At 38.5% G+C, this 14,736-nt stretch overlaps 1 protein-coding gene across 5 annotated transcripts in view; it reads right to left on the bottom strand.

The window, feature by feature from the left end:
- ANKS1B (ankyrin repeat and sterile alpha motif domain containing 1B) overlaps window positions 1–14,736 on the bottom strand; it is a gene marked incomplete at its 5' end in the record, with an annotated part of 797,243 nt that overhangs the window by 692,407 nt on the left and 90,100 nt on the right. For all 5 annotated transcript variants that reach the window (XM_079773890.1, XM_079773888.1, XM_079773891.1 and 2 more), the window contains one exon: window positions 2,056–2,136. In XM_079773890.1, coding sequence (XP_079630016.1) covers window positions 2,056–2,136 — 81 coding nt within the window. The remainder of the gene's footprint in view (window positions 1–2,055; window positions 2,137–14,736) is intronic.

The raw sequence follows: 14,736 nt of genomic DNA, 5'->3' as shown, positions 1-14,736 counted from the left end.
ATGGGAAGACAGGATTAGAAATGTCCTGCTTTTTTTCCAATGCCTATAGAATGACACTGAGTAAAATCCTTCTAGAAAATGCTAAAAAGGTCAATGAGATCTTCAGATAAGCAAAGCAAAGATATAATTCTCAGATAATATCTGCAATTAGAGAGGTCTTAAAAGATATCTAGATACCTCTTTATGATGATCTTAATAAATGTTATTCAATGCACTTAAATTAGCTTCACTTTGTACATTGCCAACAGAAACTAAAAATTATGCATTGAACCACAATGCAATATATCTCAGTAATTAGAATTTCATAGGCCATTATGGATACATCATTAACATTTACTAAACATTGAAAATCAAGGAGGGATGTGAATGCTAATCCATTTGGGGACAACATTCTTTTGAGAAGTGCTTATACTGGCAAGCTGAGATTAAAAAAAAAAAAAGTAGAATAGGTCACATGGTCAGGCCTCAGATCTTAGGTCAGTTATTTGTCATCTGGTGTTCCCAACTGGAACTTCTCGAAATCCAAACCTAAGATGGCCAGAGAGGCCGTCGGCATTGTGCACTTTGGGCTGATTAAATCTGGCTTCATTCCTGATGAGCCATATTGTATATGGCACAAAGAAAAATAAATAGTAATTCCTTTAAAAGATTCAGATTGTAAGGATCTGGACACATATTCCACTCTACAGAAGGACAGCAATATAGTTGAGAAAGACCTGGCAAAATAAAACAATTCTAAGTTAGATGACATAAGTTGATATAAAATGGGGAGTGGATGAAAAGATATATAATTTGGAAATACTAAGAATCCAAGTGATGACACATTGTTTGTGATATTTTATGTAATTCAGATGTCTCTCCAAAGAGAATAATGTTAGATTTATGCAATAATTTTTAAGATAAATAAAAGGTATAGTGAAAAATAATTTTTAAAAAAATTGTAAGTTTCCTGTGTGAGAACTTTTAAGGCCATAAAATATGATCAAATATGACTAAGTCCCTTGTGTCTCAATTCAAAGTTAAAAAAAAAAAGTGGGAAAACAAAAAGTGAGTAGAATTTTAAGGCAGTAATTATCAACTTTAAAAAACTAAAGTGAGCCCGGCTGGCGCGGCTCAGCGGTTTAGTGTTGACCTATGGCCCGGTCAGGGCACATGTCTGGGTTGTGAGCTCGATCCCCAGCGTGGGGTGTGCAGAAGGCAGCTGATCAATGATATTCTCTCATCATGGATATTTCTATCTCTCTCTCTGCTTCTCCTTTCCTCTCTGAAATCAATTTAAAATATATATATATATGTATATATATTTAAAAAAAACTAAAGTGAAATGAAATTATCCAGACTTGGGAAGACCAAATTGGATCATCAGAACAAAGGAAAAACAGACAGGAGGAAGAGACACGTGAAAAGTGCCACTTTTCATCTGAATCTTTCGGAGAACGCCTCACACTCTGACTGTCTCTAACCCAGGAGGTTACCTAGCTAAAACACTGGGAACGAAATGGTTGCTATGGTTACACATTCTTTTGCTCTTCATACTGTACACTATCACATTCTTTGAAGCATAATTCCATAGGTTACACAAGTTTAAATCCAGAAAGACCATCATGAATGACAAAGAAAAGGCACGTTAGCTAAATTTGAAGGATTTTGAAGTGGTTTGTGTAAGTGTCCGTGGCTCATAACAGCAAGAATCTATTGAGATTTTGCTCCTAGTGAATAATTCCATGCTAGAGGAAGACACCAAAAAAGGTAGGGTGGAAGGGGTTTGATCCCAATCCCTCCCCAAAGCTACACATGACTAGCATGTCCTGTCATTCTCCCTGTGTGACATCTGACTAGGTTAGAGCAGGTCTCTAAGTTTACACTCTGCACATAATCATCCTCAGCAACATTCCTACCAAGTTCAACGTGTAGGTGTTGCTACCTGATGCCTCTCCACGTTTCTGTAAGCCCAGGGGGCTCATGGCAACATGAGACAGCGATCGTCAGACATCATTAACTCCATCACACGTAACGAAATACACAAGGATTCCGGTCCAAATAAGTGGCACTTACTTATGTCCATTTAAGGCCGCATGGTGTAAAGCAGTGTAACCCGAACTGTCTGTGCAGTTCACATTGGGGCCTCGCCAGATGCTGCAAATAGAGCACAAGCGCAGAGTTAGCGGTGAAGCAGAATCGTGCTTTAGAAAACAGAGAGGTGGTCCCACAGCCAGCGGCCTGTGGCATATGAAAAGTCTAGTCATGTGAAAAATGACTGCCGTCTTTCATACACCCACCCCCCTCCGAGCAATAACTTCATTTATTTGATTCAAGGAAATTATTAGGGAATATAACTACCTCCAGAAATTATTAGCACATGCAGGCCTCTGCCATATATTAAAATCTGGGTCGTCCCTAGCCGGTTTGGCTCAGTGGACAGAGCGTCAGCCTGCGGACTGAAAGGTCCCAGGTTCGATTCAGGTCAAGGGCACATGCCCAGGTTTCAGGCTCAATCCCCAGTTAGGGGCGTGCAGGAGGCAGCAGATCAGTGATTCTCTCTCATTATTGATGTTTCTATCTCTCTCTCCCACTCCCTTCCTCTCTGAAATCAATAAAAATATATATTTTTTAAAAATCTGGATCCAACATTTCCCTATTACTTGATACCATTACTCAACTATTGGAAGCAATTTACATTCAGCTACCATATTATAAACTAAAGACTAAAGATTTATGACACCTGCCTCTTCCCGTTTAACACACTATTCTGAGATGGCACTGATTTATGTCACTTTTAGGATTATTTTTGCATTATGGGAAGAATATCCTAGAGATAACATGTAGCTATATAAAAGAGTCCATTGTAACCTTGATCACTAAAATTACAGAAACTATTTTTAGCTATTGAGTAAATAAGGCATTGAAAGACACTTTTCCAAAAGCAAACCAAAAAATTACTTTATCTAATGTTCACGATGATATTAAAGCCATCCTAACTAACATCTAATAACAAGTTAATTCATGTACTTGCAAAATATTGGTTGTACCCCAACTGCACGTTACATATTAAACTAGGCACTGAGTAGAAAATCATCATTCAAGGTCCTTCTTTACAAGAACAGGGTCTAGACATATAAACTCACAATTACAAAGTAGTAAGATACCTGAAGTACCAGAGAGCACGCAGGCTTCTCTGAATAAATAGCTGTTCCCAATGAGAGATCATAACTGAGTTAAACTAAGGCGGGACGATAAAAATGAATAGAATGTACTTACTCGAAATTTAATTAAAAGGATAATTTTTTTCATTTTCAATTACAGCTGACATGCCATATTATTTTGTATTTGTTTCAGATGTACAGCAGAGTGGTTAGACAATTACATAATTTACGGAGTGATCCTCCTGAAAGGTCTAGTACCCACCTGGCACCATATGTAGTTATTACAATATTACTGAGCATATTCCCTATGCTGTACTTTACAGCTCCATGACTGTTTCACAGCTTCGTAATCCCTCCACCTTTTTCATGTGGCACTGCACTCCAACCCCTGCTCCCATCCAGCAACTCTCAGTTTGTTCTCTGTATCTATGAGTCTGTTTCTGTTTTGTTTGTTCATTTATTTTGTTCTTTACATCCCACATACAAGTGAAAATATATGATATTTTCCTTTCTCTGTCTGACTTATTTTCTTAGCATAATACCCCCTAGGTCCATCCATGTTGTTGCAAATGAACACTACCTGATTTTAAGGCTATAATAAAGCTCTAGTAAACAAGGCAGATAGCTTGGTATTGGAGGAAAGACAGATCAACAAAACAGAATGAAGGAACAGAAAGTCAATTTAGACTTTCACACACATATGCAATTGATTTTTTACAAAGGTACAATGGCAATTCATTAAAGAAATGAATTAGCAAAAAATTGTTCTGGAACAAATGAATATCCTTAGGCCAAAATAAATAAAAAGAGTTTTGATCCATACCTTGCCACATACAAAAATTAACTTTAAAATGAATCAGAGCCCTGGCCAGGTAGCTGGGTACACTGAGTACATACGTAGGTTGAGGATTTGATCCCTAATCGAGGTGTATACAGGAGGCAACCAATCGATGTTTTCCTCTCCTCTCTCTCTCTAAAACATATTCTCAGTTAAGGATTAAAACAAACAAACCAAAAAAGCAAATTGCAGAATATTGTGTATGTTAATATCCTAAATGTTTTACATACATGTATGAATTCATTTATATCCATCCTATCTAATAAAAGAGTAATATGCAAATTGACCGTCACTCCAAGACACAAGATGGCCTCCCGATGTGGTCAAAGATGGCTGCCCCCATGTGGTAACAAGATGGCTGTCACAAGATGGCCTGCAGGGGAGGGCAGTTGTGGGCAGTTAGGGGATCAGGCCAGCAGAGGAGGGCAGTTAGGGGAGACCAGGTCAGCAGAGGAGGGAAGTTGTGGGGGACCAGGCCTGCAGGGGAGGGCAGTTAGGGGGGACCAGGACAGCAGGGAAGGGCAGTTGGGGGGGTCCAGGCCAGCAGAGGAGGGCAGTTGGGGGTGACCAGGCCTGCAGGGGAAGACAGTTAGGGGCAATCAGGCCAGCAGGGGGGCAGTTAGGTTCTATCAGGCTGGCAGGGGAGAGGTTAGGGGGTGATCAGGCTGGCAGGCAGAAGCAGTTAGGGGCAATCAGGCAGAGGCAAGTGAGCAGTTGGGAGCCAGCAGTCCTGGATTGTGAGAGGGATGTCCAACTGCCCGTTTAGGCCCAATCCCAGTTGGGCCTAACTGGGCAGCTGGACATCCCTCAAGGGGTCCCAGATTGGAGAGGGTGCAGGCTGGGCTAAGAGACACCGCCCCCGCCCCCGTGCACCAATTTTGTGCACCAGGCCTCTAGTACAACTATAAAACAGATGCTATTCTTTTTTTTTTTTTTAGTTAAATTGATTGGGTTGACATTGGTCAGTATGAACTTACAGGTTTAACAGATACTATTCTTATTCTCACTGTACAAATGAGAAAGATTTGCATTAACATAGAAAAATGCATGCAAAAATACATTATCACCTCTAAATTGTTTGAACAGTCAAAAGTATCATGTAACTCTTCAAGGAAAAACAAAAATGACAATAAAATACCAGGGGAGAAAAGCATAGGTTTGCTCTAGGTTGTGAAGAGCCTTATAACATGTCAAGAAGCTTAGTCTTGATTCTATAGGCAACTTGGAGCTAGAGGATTATCACAGAGATATTAAGCATGTTTCTGCCATGACCAGGTCATGAGGGCTCTAGTGACAGCAGGAAGGGAAACAGTGGACAAACTGGTGTCAGGGAGTCAGGTTCATTGGCTGTTTTTACAGTCTCAGGAAGAAACAAAGAAATTTGGACGAATGGAGATACAGTGGTGGATAAAGAAGAGGGGGAAATTCAAATAGGTATGTCTAAAATAAAACCTATGGGGAATGGCATCCAAATGATAGGCTAAGAGTCAAAGGCTCCCACCATAAGTGAAATGCATGGATGACGATATATCTCCGTGAGAGCAGCGGTGTCTTGTGGGGAAAGGGAGGTTTCCTTTAAAGCGGACTTGAACACTAGGTTGCTCAGGAATACCTCTGGCACAGGATAGAAAAAAAAAAAATGAGAAAATACTGTAATTAACTCAAATTATTTTTTAAATTTCCTGTATGTTATGAGACCTCATAAATATTTAGGAAGGAAAGATATTGATATTCATAACTAAAATAGATTCAGGGTCGATAGATTTCATTTACCTATACCATCTCAGTTCCCCATTACCAGAAAAACAAGGAATTCATTATAATAGCATGAAAAAATATCTCCAATGTATTTCTCATTTCCTAAACAGAATGGAAGTGGATATACTTTTTTTTTCTCAACAAGGAGGTTTAGAATAGAAATTTAGCATTTGTATATAAATATATTTGACTGCACCTATTACCAGAGCCTCTAGGCACATATCCATATATTCATAGAACATACACACACATTTTAAACACTATAAATAGGCCAGACCCAAAACTTCCAATTACAGGCTTACTTTAAATAAACCTTGATGCTTAAAAGCTCAATCGGTGAGCTAATACCATTCCAGCTTTTTGCACTGCCCTCCTCTCATTTCTCTTTGATAATCCTCGAACTTAAAAAGAGGGCCTGTGTTAACTTAAGGCTGTTCTATAAAATGCAAGAGTTCTAAGTATCTTTAAGGGATGTCTCAAAAAGTTTTAAATAATTAATTACATTTTATTTTAAAAAGGCAATTTATACATCCTTGGTCTTTAATATATTTTTATTAATTTTGATTTCAGGAGAGGAAGGGAGAGGGAGAGAGAGATCGAAACATCAATGATGATAGGGAATCATTGACTGGCTGCCTTCTGCGCACCCCTCCTACCCGCCCCCCCCCCCCGCACCCCGTCCCCAGGGATCGAGCCTGCAACCCAAGCATGTGTCCTGACTGGGGAATTGTACCATGACCTCCTGGCTCATAGGTAGATGCTCAACCACTGAGCCACACCTACCGGGCATCCTCGGTCTTATTGTAACATACACACAATCTCATCTCCTATACCTACTTGTCAATATTTTTAAATTTTTTATGTGAGAAATCTTGCCCAGAATGAATGCTTTGAGATCATCAGAAATCCCCAATGACCAAAGATTCAATTTCCTTTGTTATACTGTTTGCACTAATATAACATATTGGATTAGTATGTTTTAAAACAAATGTAAACAAAATGGGTTTTCCACAGAACTTTCAAATGACCATACATTCATTAATCAGAGTTTTCACATATTAAATAAGATTATTCCTAAATAAATAAAAAACCTGAGTTTGTTGGGTCAATATTCATATGTATAGCAAATAAGATTTAGGCACAGCTACTCCACAAATTGATCGTCATTATGCCTTCTACCAACCTATGGGAAATATTCATCAGGAGCAACATTAGAGTGTTCAGCACTTCTTAATTCTCATCTGACTCATGACACTTGAGGTCACTCCAGGGCTTCAGACACGGAAACTCATACAGAAGGTGCATGGAGTGCCGCAGGCCAGGTCAGAGTATGTAGGAATGGTCTTCTGACAAATCAGATCATTTCAAGCATGCAAAACCAAGTCCTTATTTTTTTCAACTTGTATCTTAATATTCCGCTCCCATGTTTGCAAGAATTGGACAGATGTGCACAAGCTATTGAGTACTGTAAGTGATACCGATGATCCTTATGAGTTTGATTAAATTTAGTTTTAAATCCTAGCTCTAAAAATCATCTCTCTCTCTCTCTCTCTCTCTCTCTCTCTCTCTCTCTCTCTCTCTCTCACACACACACACACACATATGTGTCTGTCCATCAGAGATCTAGCCTTTTCCCCCATAATCAGCAGCCCCTGAGGCAGCAGAAGACAGAAGCTGGACCTGACTAATGGTCACAGGATCCAGACCTCTGGCAGGCTAAAGACATCTTAACCTACGTTATGTTTCAGCTGCTCTAAGGTGGAATGACCCCCTGTCTACTTTCCCATGAAACCAGACAGAGGGACCTCGGAACAGATCTCAGAACTGTCCTCAACACCTTAAGAAATGATTCATTACCCTTATCTCATCTCCGACCAATCAGCTCCCAGAACGACCCAAACCCCAAACCCACAGTGTCTTGTGATTTTGCCCTATATAACCTATAACCTATAGGCCATTGGGCAGTTGAGCTTTTGAGCATTAGCTTCCCACTGTCCTGGATGGTGCCATTCATAATAAAACAGCCAATATTTCTCCACTACAATTCTCGGTGTCTAGTGTCACTGCTGGCACCGGTGGACAAACTCTTTCTCTTCTATAACATAAGTCCTCATCTTCTATAGTGATGATATAATTTTATTATCATGGGCTAAACATGTCTCATATGGGTCAAATGGGTCCTGTATAATGTGAGCTATTGATATAAAGTTAAATTTTCTATTGGCCACATTAAAAAGATAAAAGAGGGAAATTCGTTTTAATATATTTTATTTAACCTAGTATATCTAAAATACCACTTCAACACATAATCAATATAAAAATTATTGAGGTATTTTTACATTTCTTTATGTACTGTTTTCAAAACCAGTGTTAATTTTACACTTTATTTTACACGTCGCAATTAGGACTAGCCGTATTTCAAGGGCTTTAGGCCTCATGTGGACAGTGGCTACTCCACAGGGAAGGCCCTAGATAATTAATTCCAGGGAAAAAGAGAACACTTAAGCTTAACTCTGATCATTTTAAATGCTTTCTAAAAATAACTGAAAACATTGGCCGTTAGTAAATAAATGCCCATTTGATTGAGTCACAGAAAATTTAACAAATTTTTTACATTGTGAGAAAAAAATATATAATAGATTTAATATTATAGTCACATCAGAGACTGTAAATGCACAATTTGACATAAGTGAGCACGTTACGGAGCACCACAGCCAAAATTATACTAACCAGTTATACTAACTAATTATACTAACCAAATTATACTAACTAATGACAAATATGCACCTTGAATTGCTTGATGCAACCCTCAGTAACATGCATTCACACAGCAAACCAGAATTGGCTAACTGTGAAAAGACTCCTTGAATTAAAAATCACACAATTTATGATCTCTCTACTATATATGTAGTATATGCCCCAAGATAGAATTTCAGAATATGAGAAGGAATTTGTAACTGTGCAGAGAACCCGGAGTTAAGAAAATGTTAGAGGAAATCTAGAGCATCTAATTTCAACCCAGTTTCAACTTTGTCACTAGTGCTAGAAGTGTAAAACATATTCCTCCCAGCCCTCATCTTTTCTGTCTGGATATAATTCCTGAAAATATACCAAAATGCAAGGCAGATTAATCTCTCATTATTATGCAAGCACTGATTTTGGTGGCAATCCTTCTTCTAATCCTCATATTCTTTTCTTAGGTAATAGCATTTCCAAGGGTACTATGGTAGGCAGAATAATGGTATCCCAAAGATAGTCACATTCTAATTCCTGGAATCTGTGATATGTTATGTTGCACAGCAAGGCAGTATTAAGGCTGCAGATGGAATTAAATTGCTAATCATCTGACCTCATCCTGGATTTTTTTTCTTACACACCTGCATTGGCTAGAACCACTAAAATAATGAGAGGACAATTCTTGTCTTGATGAATTTTATGACATACCTGGTAGAGTTTGTTCACCCTACCAGCATGAACAAATGATGTTTGCTGTTGTATTCTCATAGATATCTTACCTTTTCACCATATTAAGTAAGCTTTTATTCGTTCAGTAATCAACAAAAATAGGCAGAATGGCAGAATGAATAAGCACATTGAAACTGCCTAAGTTCAAATGCTGGTTCCATCTCTAACTGCATGACCTTGGGAAGGAAAATTACATTGTACCTCATTTTCCTCATCTATAAAAGGAACATACCAGTAACAGCTACTTTGTAGGATTGTTATGAAGATCTGATAGTCCATGTGAAGTGCTAGCACAGAACCTGACATATAGTATCGTCATTATTTCTATAGGAAGAATAATCCAGAATGCTCTTATGGTTTGTTAATTTATTACAAATTTATTGAGGATACCATTCAGGATGATCATATGGGTTTTCCCTTTTTATACATTAGTATACTTAATTCCCAATGAGAACCATCTTTACACTCCTGGGAGTAAATTTGTCTATCTATGGTGTATATTTTTTAACATAATCCTGAATTACTATTTTATGTTGGAGTTTTGCATCCATATTCATATGTAAAATTGGTCTCCAGTTTTGTTTTCTTTTATTTCACTTTTAGTATCAGAGTTATGTAAACTGAAGAGTTTAAGCCTTTTTCTAATCTCCAGAATAAATCAACTAACACATAAAGTGTCTATTACTTGAATATTTTAAAAAGCAAACATGTAAAATTATCTAGGACTAGCACTTATGTGGAGTTAAGTTCTTAAAACTTCCTTTTTGATTTTATATTATGGTTGCTGATCTATCACTACAGTCAACTTTGTCTTGCACCAATTCTGTAATTTGTGTTTTTCTAGGAAGTCAATTATTTCCATTTACATTTTCTAATTTAGTGAATAAAAATGTACATGTTTTATTATTACCTTCTGTATTTGCAGTTCTATCACCATTTTCATTCATAATGTTTCATATGATTTTTCTTTTCTTGGCTTGCCTAAGTGGTTCTATTTTATTGTCATATTCAAAGATTCATTTAACTTTAATAATCAAACATTTATTGGATGTGTCATTTATTCATCTATTTGTTTAATTTCTAATTTACTGCTTTCTGTTCTTAACTATGAAAATTCAATCATGTTTCTATTTTTTATATTATATTATTTTTTCTAGCTCTTTGAGTTCAATGCTTAACTAATTCTATTCTTTCTTATTTAAAAGTAAGAGCATTACAGGTTATATGACATCTCTACTGAGTATGATTTTGTCCACATCACTCAGGTATTGGCCAGTCATATTTTCATTTCAATTGTTATACAGTCTGCTATTCGGTTTTTATTTCCTTTTTACCCTAAATAGTAGGCTTATTTTTAAATTTGTAAGTGCTTATTACATTCGTTGTCTCTTACAAATACATTTTTAGTTTTACCACATTATAATCAGAGAATAATTATTCAACGTCAAATGATTTATTTAGATTTTCTTTGAAAACTAGTATATAGTTTTCTTATATTTCATAACATGGAAAGTGTATCCTCTGTTTTTATAGGCGAGCTGTATATTTTTCAAGTTTATTAAGTGTATAATTCATACTGTGGGGGTTCAGAACAAGCCTCCCCAAGACGTGCTTCGGTGGTATGCAGATTGTTTTGAGCTCAAGTCAATTTTAGCTTCAGGGTCAAGAGAAACTTCTGCCCCTTCCTTAACTACCTAGAAGAACATGAATTAGGGGCCTTGCCTCAAAAAAGCAATGATCAGAGATACCCTCTTTTGATCTGTCTATAAGGCAGGACAAACTGCTATTTATTAAACACTAGACTAGAGGCCCGGTGCACAAAATTTGTGCACAGGGGGTGTGTCCCTCAGCTCAGCCTGCACCCTCTCCAATCTGGGACACCTCAAGGGATGTCCGACTGCCCGTTTAGGCCCGATCCTGATGGGATCGGGCCTGAATGGGCAGTCGGACACCCCTCTCACAATCCAGGACTGCTGGCTCCCAAATGCTTGCCTGCTTGCCTTCCTGATTGCCCCTAACCGCTTCTGCCTGCCAGCCTGATCACCCCCTAACCACTCCACTGCCAGCCTGATTGATGCCTAACTGCTCCCCTGCCAGCCTGTTTGCCCCTAACTGCCCTCCCCTGCAGGCCTGGTCACCCTTAACTGCCCTCCCCTGAAGGCCTGGTCACCCCTAACTGCCCTCCCCTGCAGGCCTGAGTCCCCCCCAATTGCCCTTCCCTGCAGGCCCAGTCACCCCCAAATTCCCTCCTCTGCTGGCCTGGTCACCCCTAACTGCCCTCCCCTGCAGGTTTTATCGCCCCCAACTGCCCTCCCTTGCAGGCCTGGTCCCTCCCTACTGCCCTCCCCTGCTGGCCATCTTGTGGTGGCCATCTTGTGTCCACATGGGGGCAGCCATCTTGTGTGTTGGAGTGATGGTCAATTTGCATATTACTCTTTTATTGGATAGGATAGAGGCCTGGTGCAGGCGTGGGGGCCAGCTGGTTTGCCCTGAAGGGTGTCCCAGATCAGGGTGGGGGTTCCCTTTGGGTGTGGGGCAGCCTGGGCGAGGGGCCTGTGGTGGTTTGCAGGCCGGCCACGCCCCCTGGCAACCCAAGCAGAGGCCCTGGTATCTGGGGTTTATTTATCTCCTATAATTGAAACTTTGTAGCCTTGAGCGGAGCCAAGCCTCCTGCTCACTCCGTGGCCGCAGCCATTTTTGTTGGGATTTATTTATCTTCTATAATTGAAACTTTGTAGCCTTAAGCGGAGGTCAAGGCAGGCCAGGGCTACGGAAAGCTTGGCTTCCTCCATTGCCGAGGGCAACTCAAGCCTCCTGCTCTCTCCAGCTCTGTGACTGCCACCATTTTTTGGGGATTTATTTATCTTCTATAAATGAAACTTTGTAGCCTTGAGTGTAGGCCTGGGCTGGCCAAGGCAGCATGGAAGCTTTGCTTCCTCCATTACCGGGGAAACCAAAGCCTCCTGCTTGCTGCAGCTCCATGGCCGCAGCCATCTTGGTTGGGTTAATTTGCATACTCGCTCTTGATTGGCTGGTGAGCATGGCTTGTGGGTATAGCAGAGGTGCGGTCCATTTGCATATTACTCTTTTATTAGATAGGATTTGTTCTTATCCTGCAATAACCATTTCAAGAGGCACCTTACCTCTCACTAGTTTTTCCTATGTTTCCTATCTCTGAATCTCTGGTGCATGTGGGGTCTCCAACTCTCTCATGTATGAGGGGTTCCCAGACACATGTATGTATTAAACTTGGTTATTTTCTCTTGCTAATCTACTCATGTCTATGTGATTATCAAACCATTTCATAAGAACCTTAAGGTTTGAAAGAGGGTATAGGGGGGATAAATGGTGATGAAAAAATAAAATAAAGGGGAGAAAAAGAACCTTGAGGGTAGAGAAAAGTTTGTTCCTACCCAACAATACCATCTTAGTTTATCTACTTCATCATCAAATTCTGAAAAAAAGCTAACATACAGGGCACAACTGGGTTTTTTGGAGTGTTAGTAATACTCTATTTCTTAATTTGAATTCTGGCTAAATAGATGTAATAACTGAAAATTCATAGTGCTTTACACTTATTTATGTGGGTTTATTAAAACAAAATTATCAAGAATAAGTCTTAATAGCTAAAATATAACTGTCTTAATAACAGAAAATTAAAGTTATGGAATTAGATTTAAATGTCATTACAGAGTGCACTATTCAGTAAGAAAGGGAATTTCTATAGAACATAGTGGTAGTAGAAGTTGGGAAAACAATTGCTTTGTGTTTACACCTCATGACATAAGAATTTTCAGTCATTTCAGTTATATTAATCTTTCCTCTACTTGTAATATTATGATTCAACTTCATTTGGCCAGAGAACTTCCTTGAGGAAATACCTATCTTGGTACCACAAGAAATAGCTACCCATCTATAAACTGAAGGCATAGAACAGAGTGGACATTTTTCCTCTTTGAAACTCTGAATACACTCCCCGACTATCACCTAAAATCCCGAAAGACAAGACGACCAATGTCAATTTGGTTCTCTCTCCTTTGGGACAGCACCTGCTTTTTCAGTCTACAGTCTTCTAAAATGGTCTTTGTCCATAGAATTCAGAAATTCCACTGAGATATATCTAATTGCAGATCTTTATTCCCTCAATAGTTGTGTTTACTACTTCTTTCTGCATTTTCAATTGAAAGATTTAAATTTGTCTTCATCTCAGTGAAATGTTATTTTGTTTTTGTTATCGTTTCCTCTATCTACTTAATTTCTCTTTCTAGAACATCTACGACTAGAAGATTAGAGTCCCCTGGATATACATCTTTTATTCTCTCTCATTTTTCTCTCTCTGTAGTTTTTTCCCTGTCTTCTGAAATCATTGTTTTAATTGTATTTTAATCACTAGTTTATTTTTCAAAAATTTCCACTCAACTCAGGGTCTCTGAATTATTTATTTTTATAAACTCTTTGCTGTAACATGCTAAATTACCTAGACATTTGAAAGTTCCATCCTCGCTGTAGCCTTTATTACATTTGTCTAACTTCAAAGTAAACTAAATTCATCTAACTAAAATTTTCAATCCACAAAACACACCTATAATTCCAGGTTTTTATAAATATGATAGCTATTTTTGTCTTCCTTTTATATCCCTACAAAATAGTTGGAAGCATTTTACAATCCCAAGCAGAAATACCGCAATTATGTGAAGTGACTCAAGGGAGAGAGTTAATTTTGTATGAACAGATTAAATTTGCTTGATTGCTTCAGTGAAGACTGTTAATATCAAGTTTAAAACAGATAGCTTTATTTGCTTTTGACAAAGACATATGGGGTAAATTTTTCTCAGCTAGTTCAATACACTCTAAATCAACCACAAATATAAAAACTAGTCTAAGTTCCCACAACTAAAAAAAAACACCTGATAAAAGTACAAGAGTCAGTATAATGGAAATAAAGGGCACAAGAGAAATTCAATAATATGTTCCTCCTTTCTGTTTCCTTTTTGTTTGACTTTCCATAAAAGCCTACACTAATGGGAAACATCTGTGTTTTGACGCTGAGTGTAAGTTTTAGTTCCCTATAACGTGACAATGACCAACATTCTAACTTGGTAGCCACTCTCCAGCTACACATTTTCCAGCTCCAGAAAGCAGTTCTGTGTAGAACTACACTGGGGTGATTTGACCCTGACCATTTGAAACCCTGGAAATCATCAAAATACAGAAAACTACTATGTTGGCTTGGTCTTCTATGGCAGAAATATTGAAAACGATTTGAGAAAAGTCCTAACCAGAACATGTTCAGGGAATCCTTACCTAAAATATTTATTCAGAAGACTAGATGCCCTCTTTGCCCCAAGCCACCATCCTTTCTAGTTCAACTCTTCCTTCTGCACTCACCCTACCCATACCTGGTCACCATGATGAAACTAGGACATGAGTAGAACATCCAAAATCTAGCCATATTAATCAAGGAGGAGATATTAAATATTTGAGGAACATTTTTTAATCTTTAGAATTTAGAACATGTGATATCCTGGGAGT

The sequence above is a fragment of the Cnephaeus nilssonii genome, assembly GCF_951640355.1.
Source record: "Cnephaeus nilssonii genome assembly, chromosome: 6".
NCBI classification, from domain to species: domain Eukaryota; kingdom Metazoa; phylum Chordata; class Mammalia; order Chiroptera; family Vespertilionidae; genus Cnephaeus; species Cnephaeus nilssonii.
The sequence above is the reverse complement of the archived record's forward strand: the minus strand, read 5'-3'. Positions and strand labels throughout refer to the sequence as shown.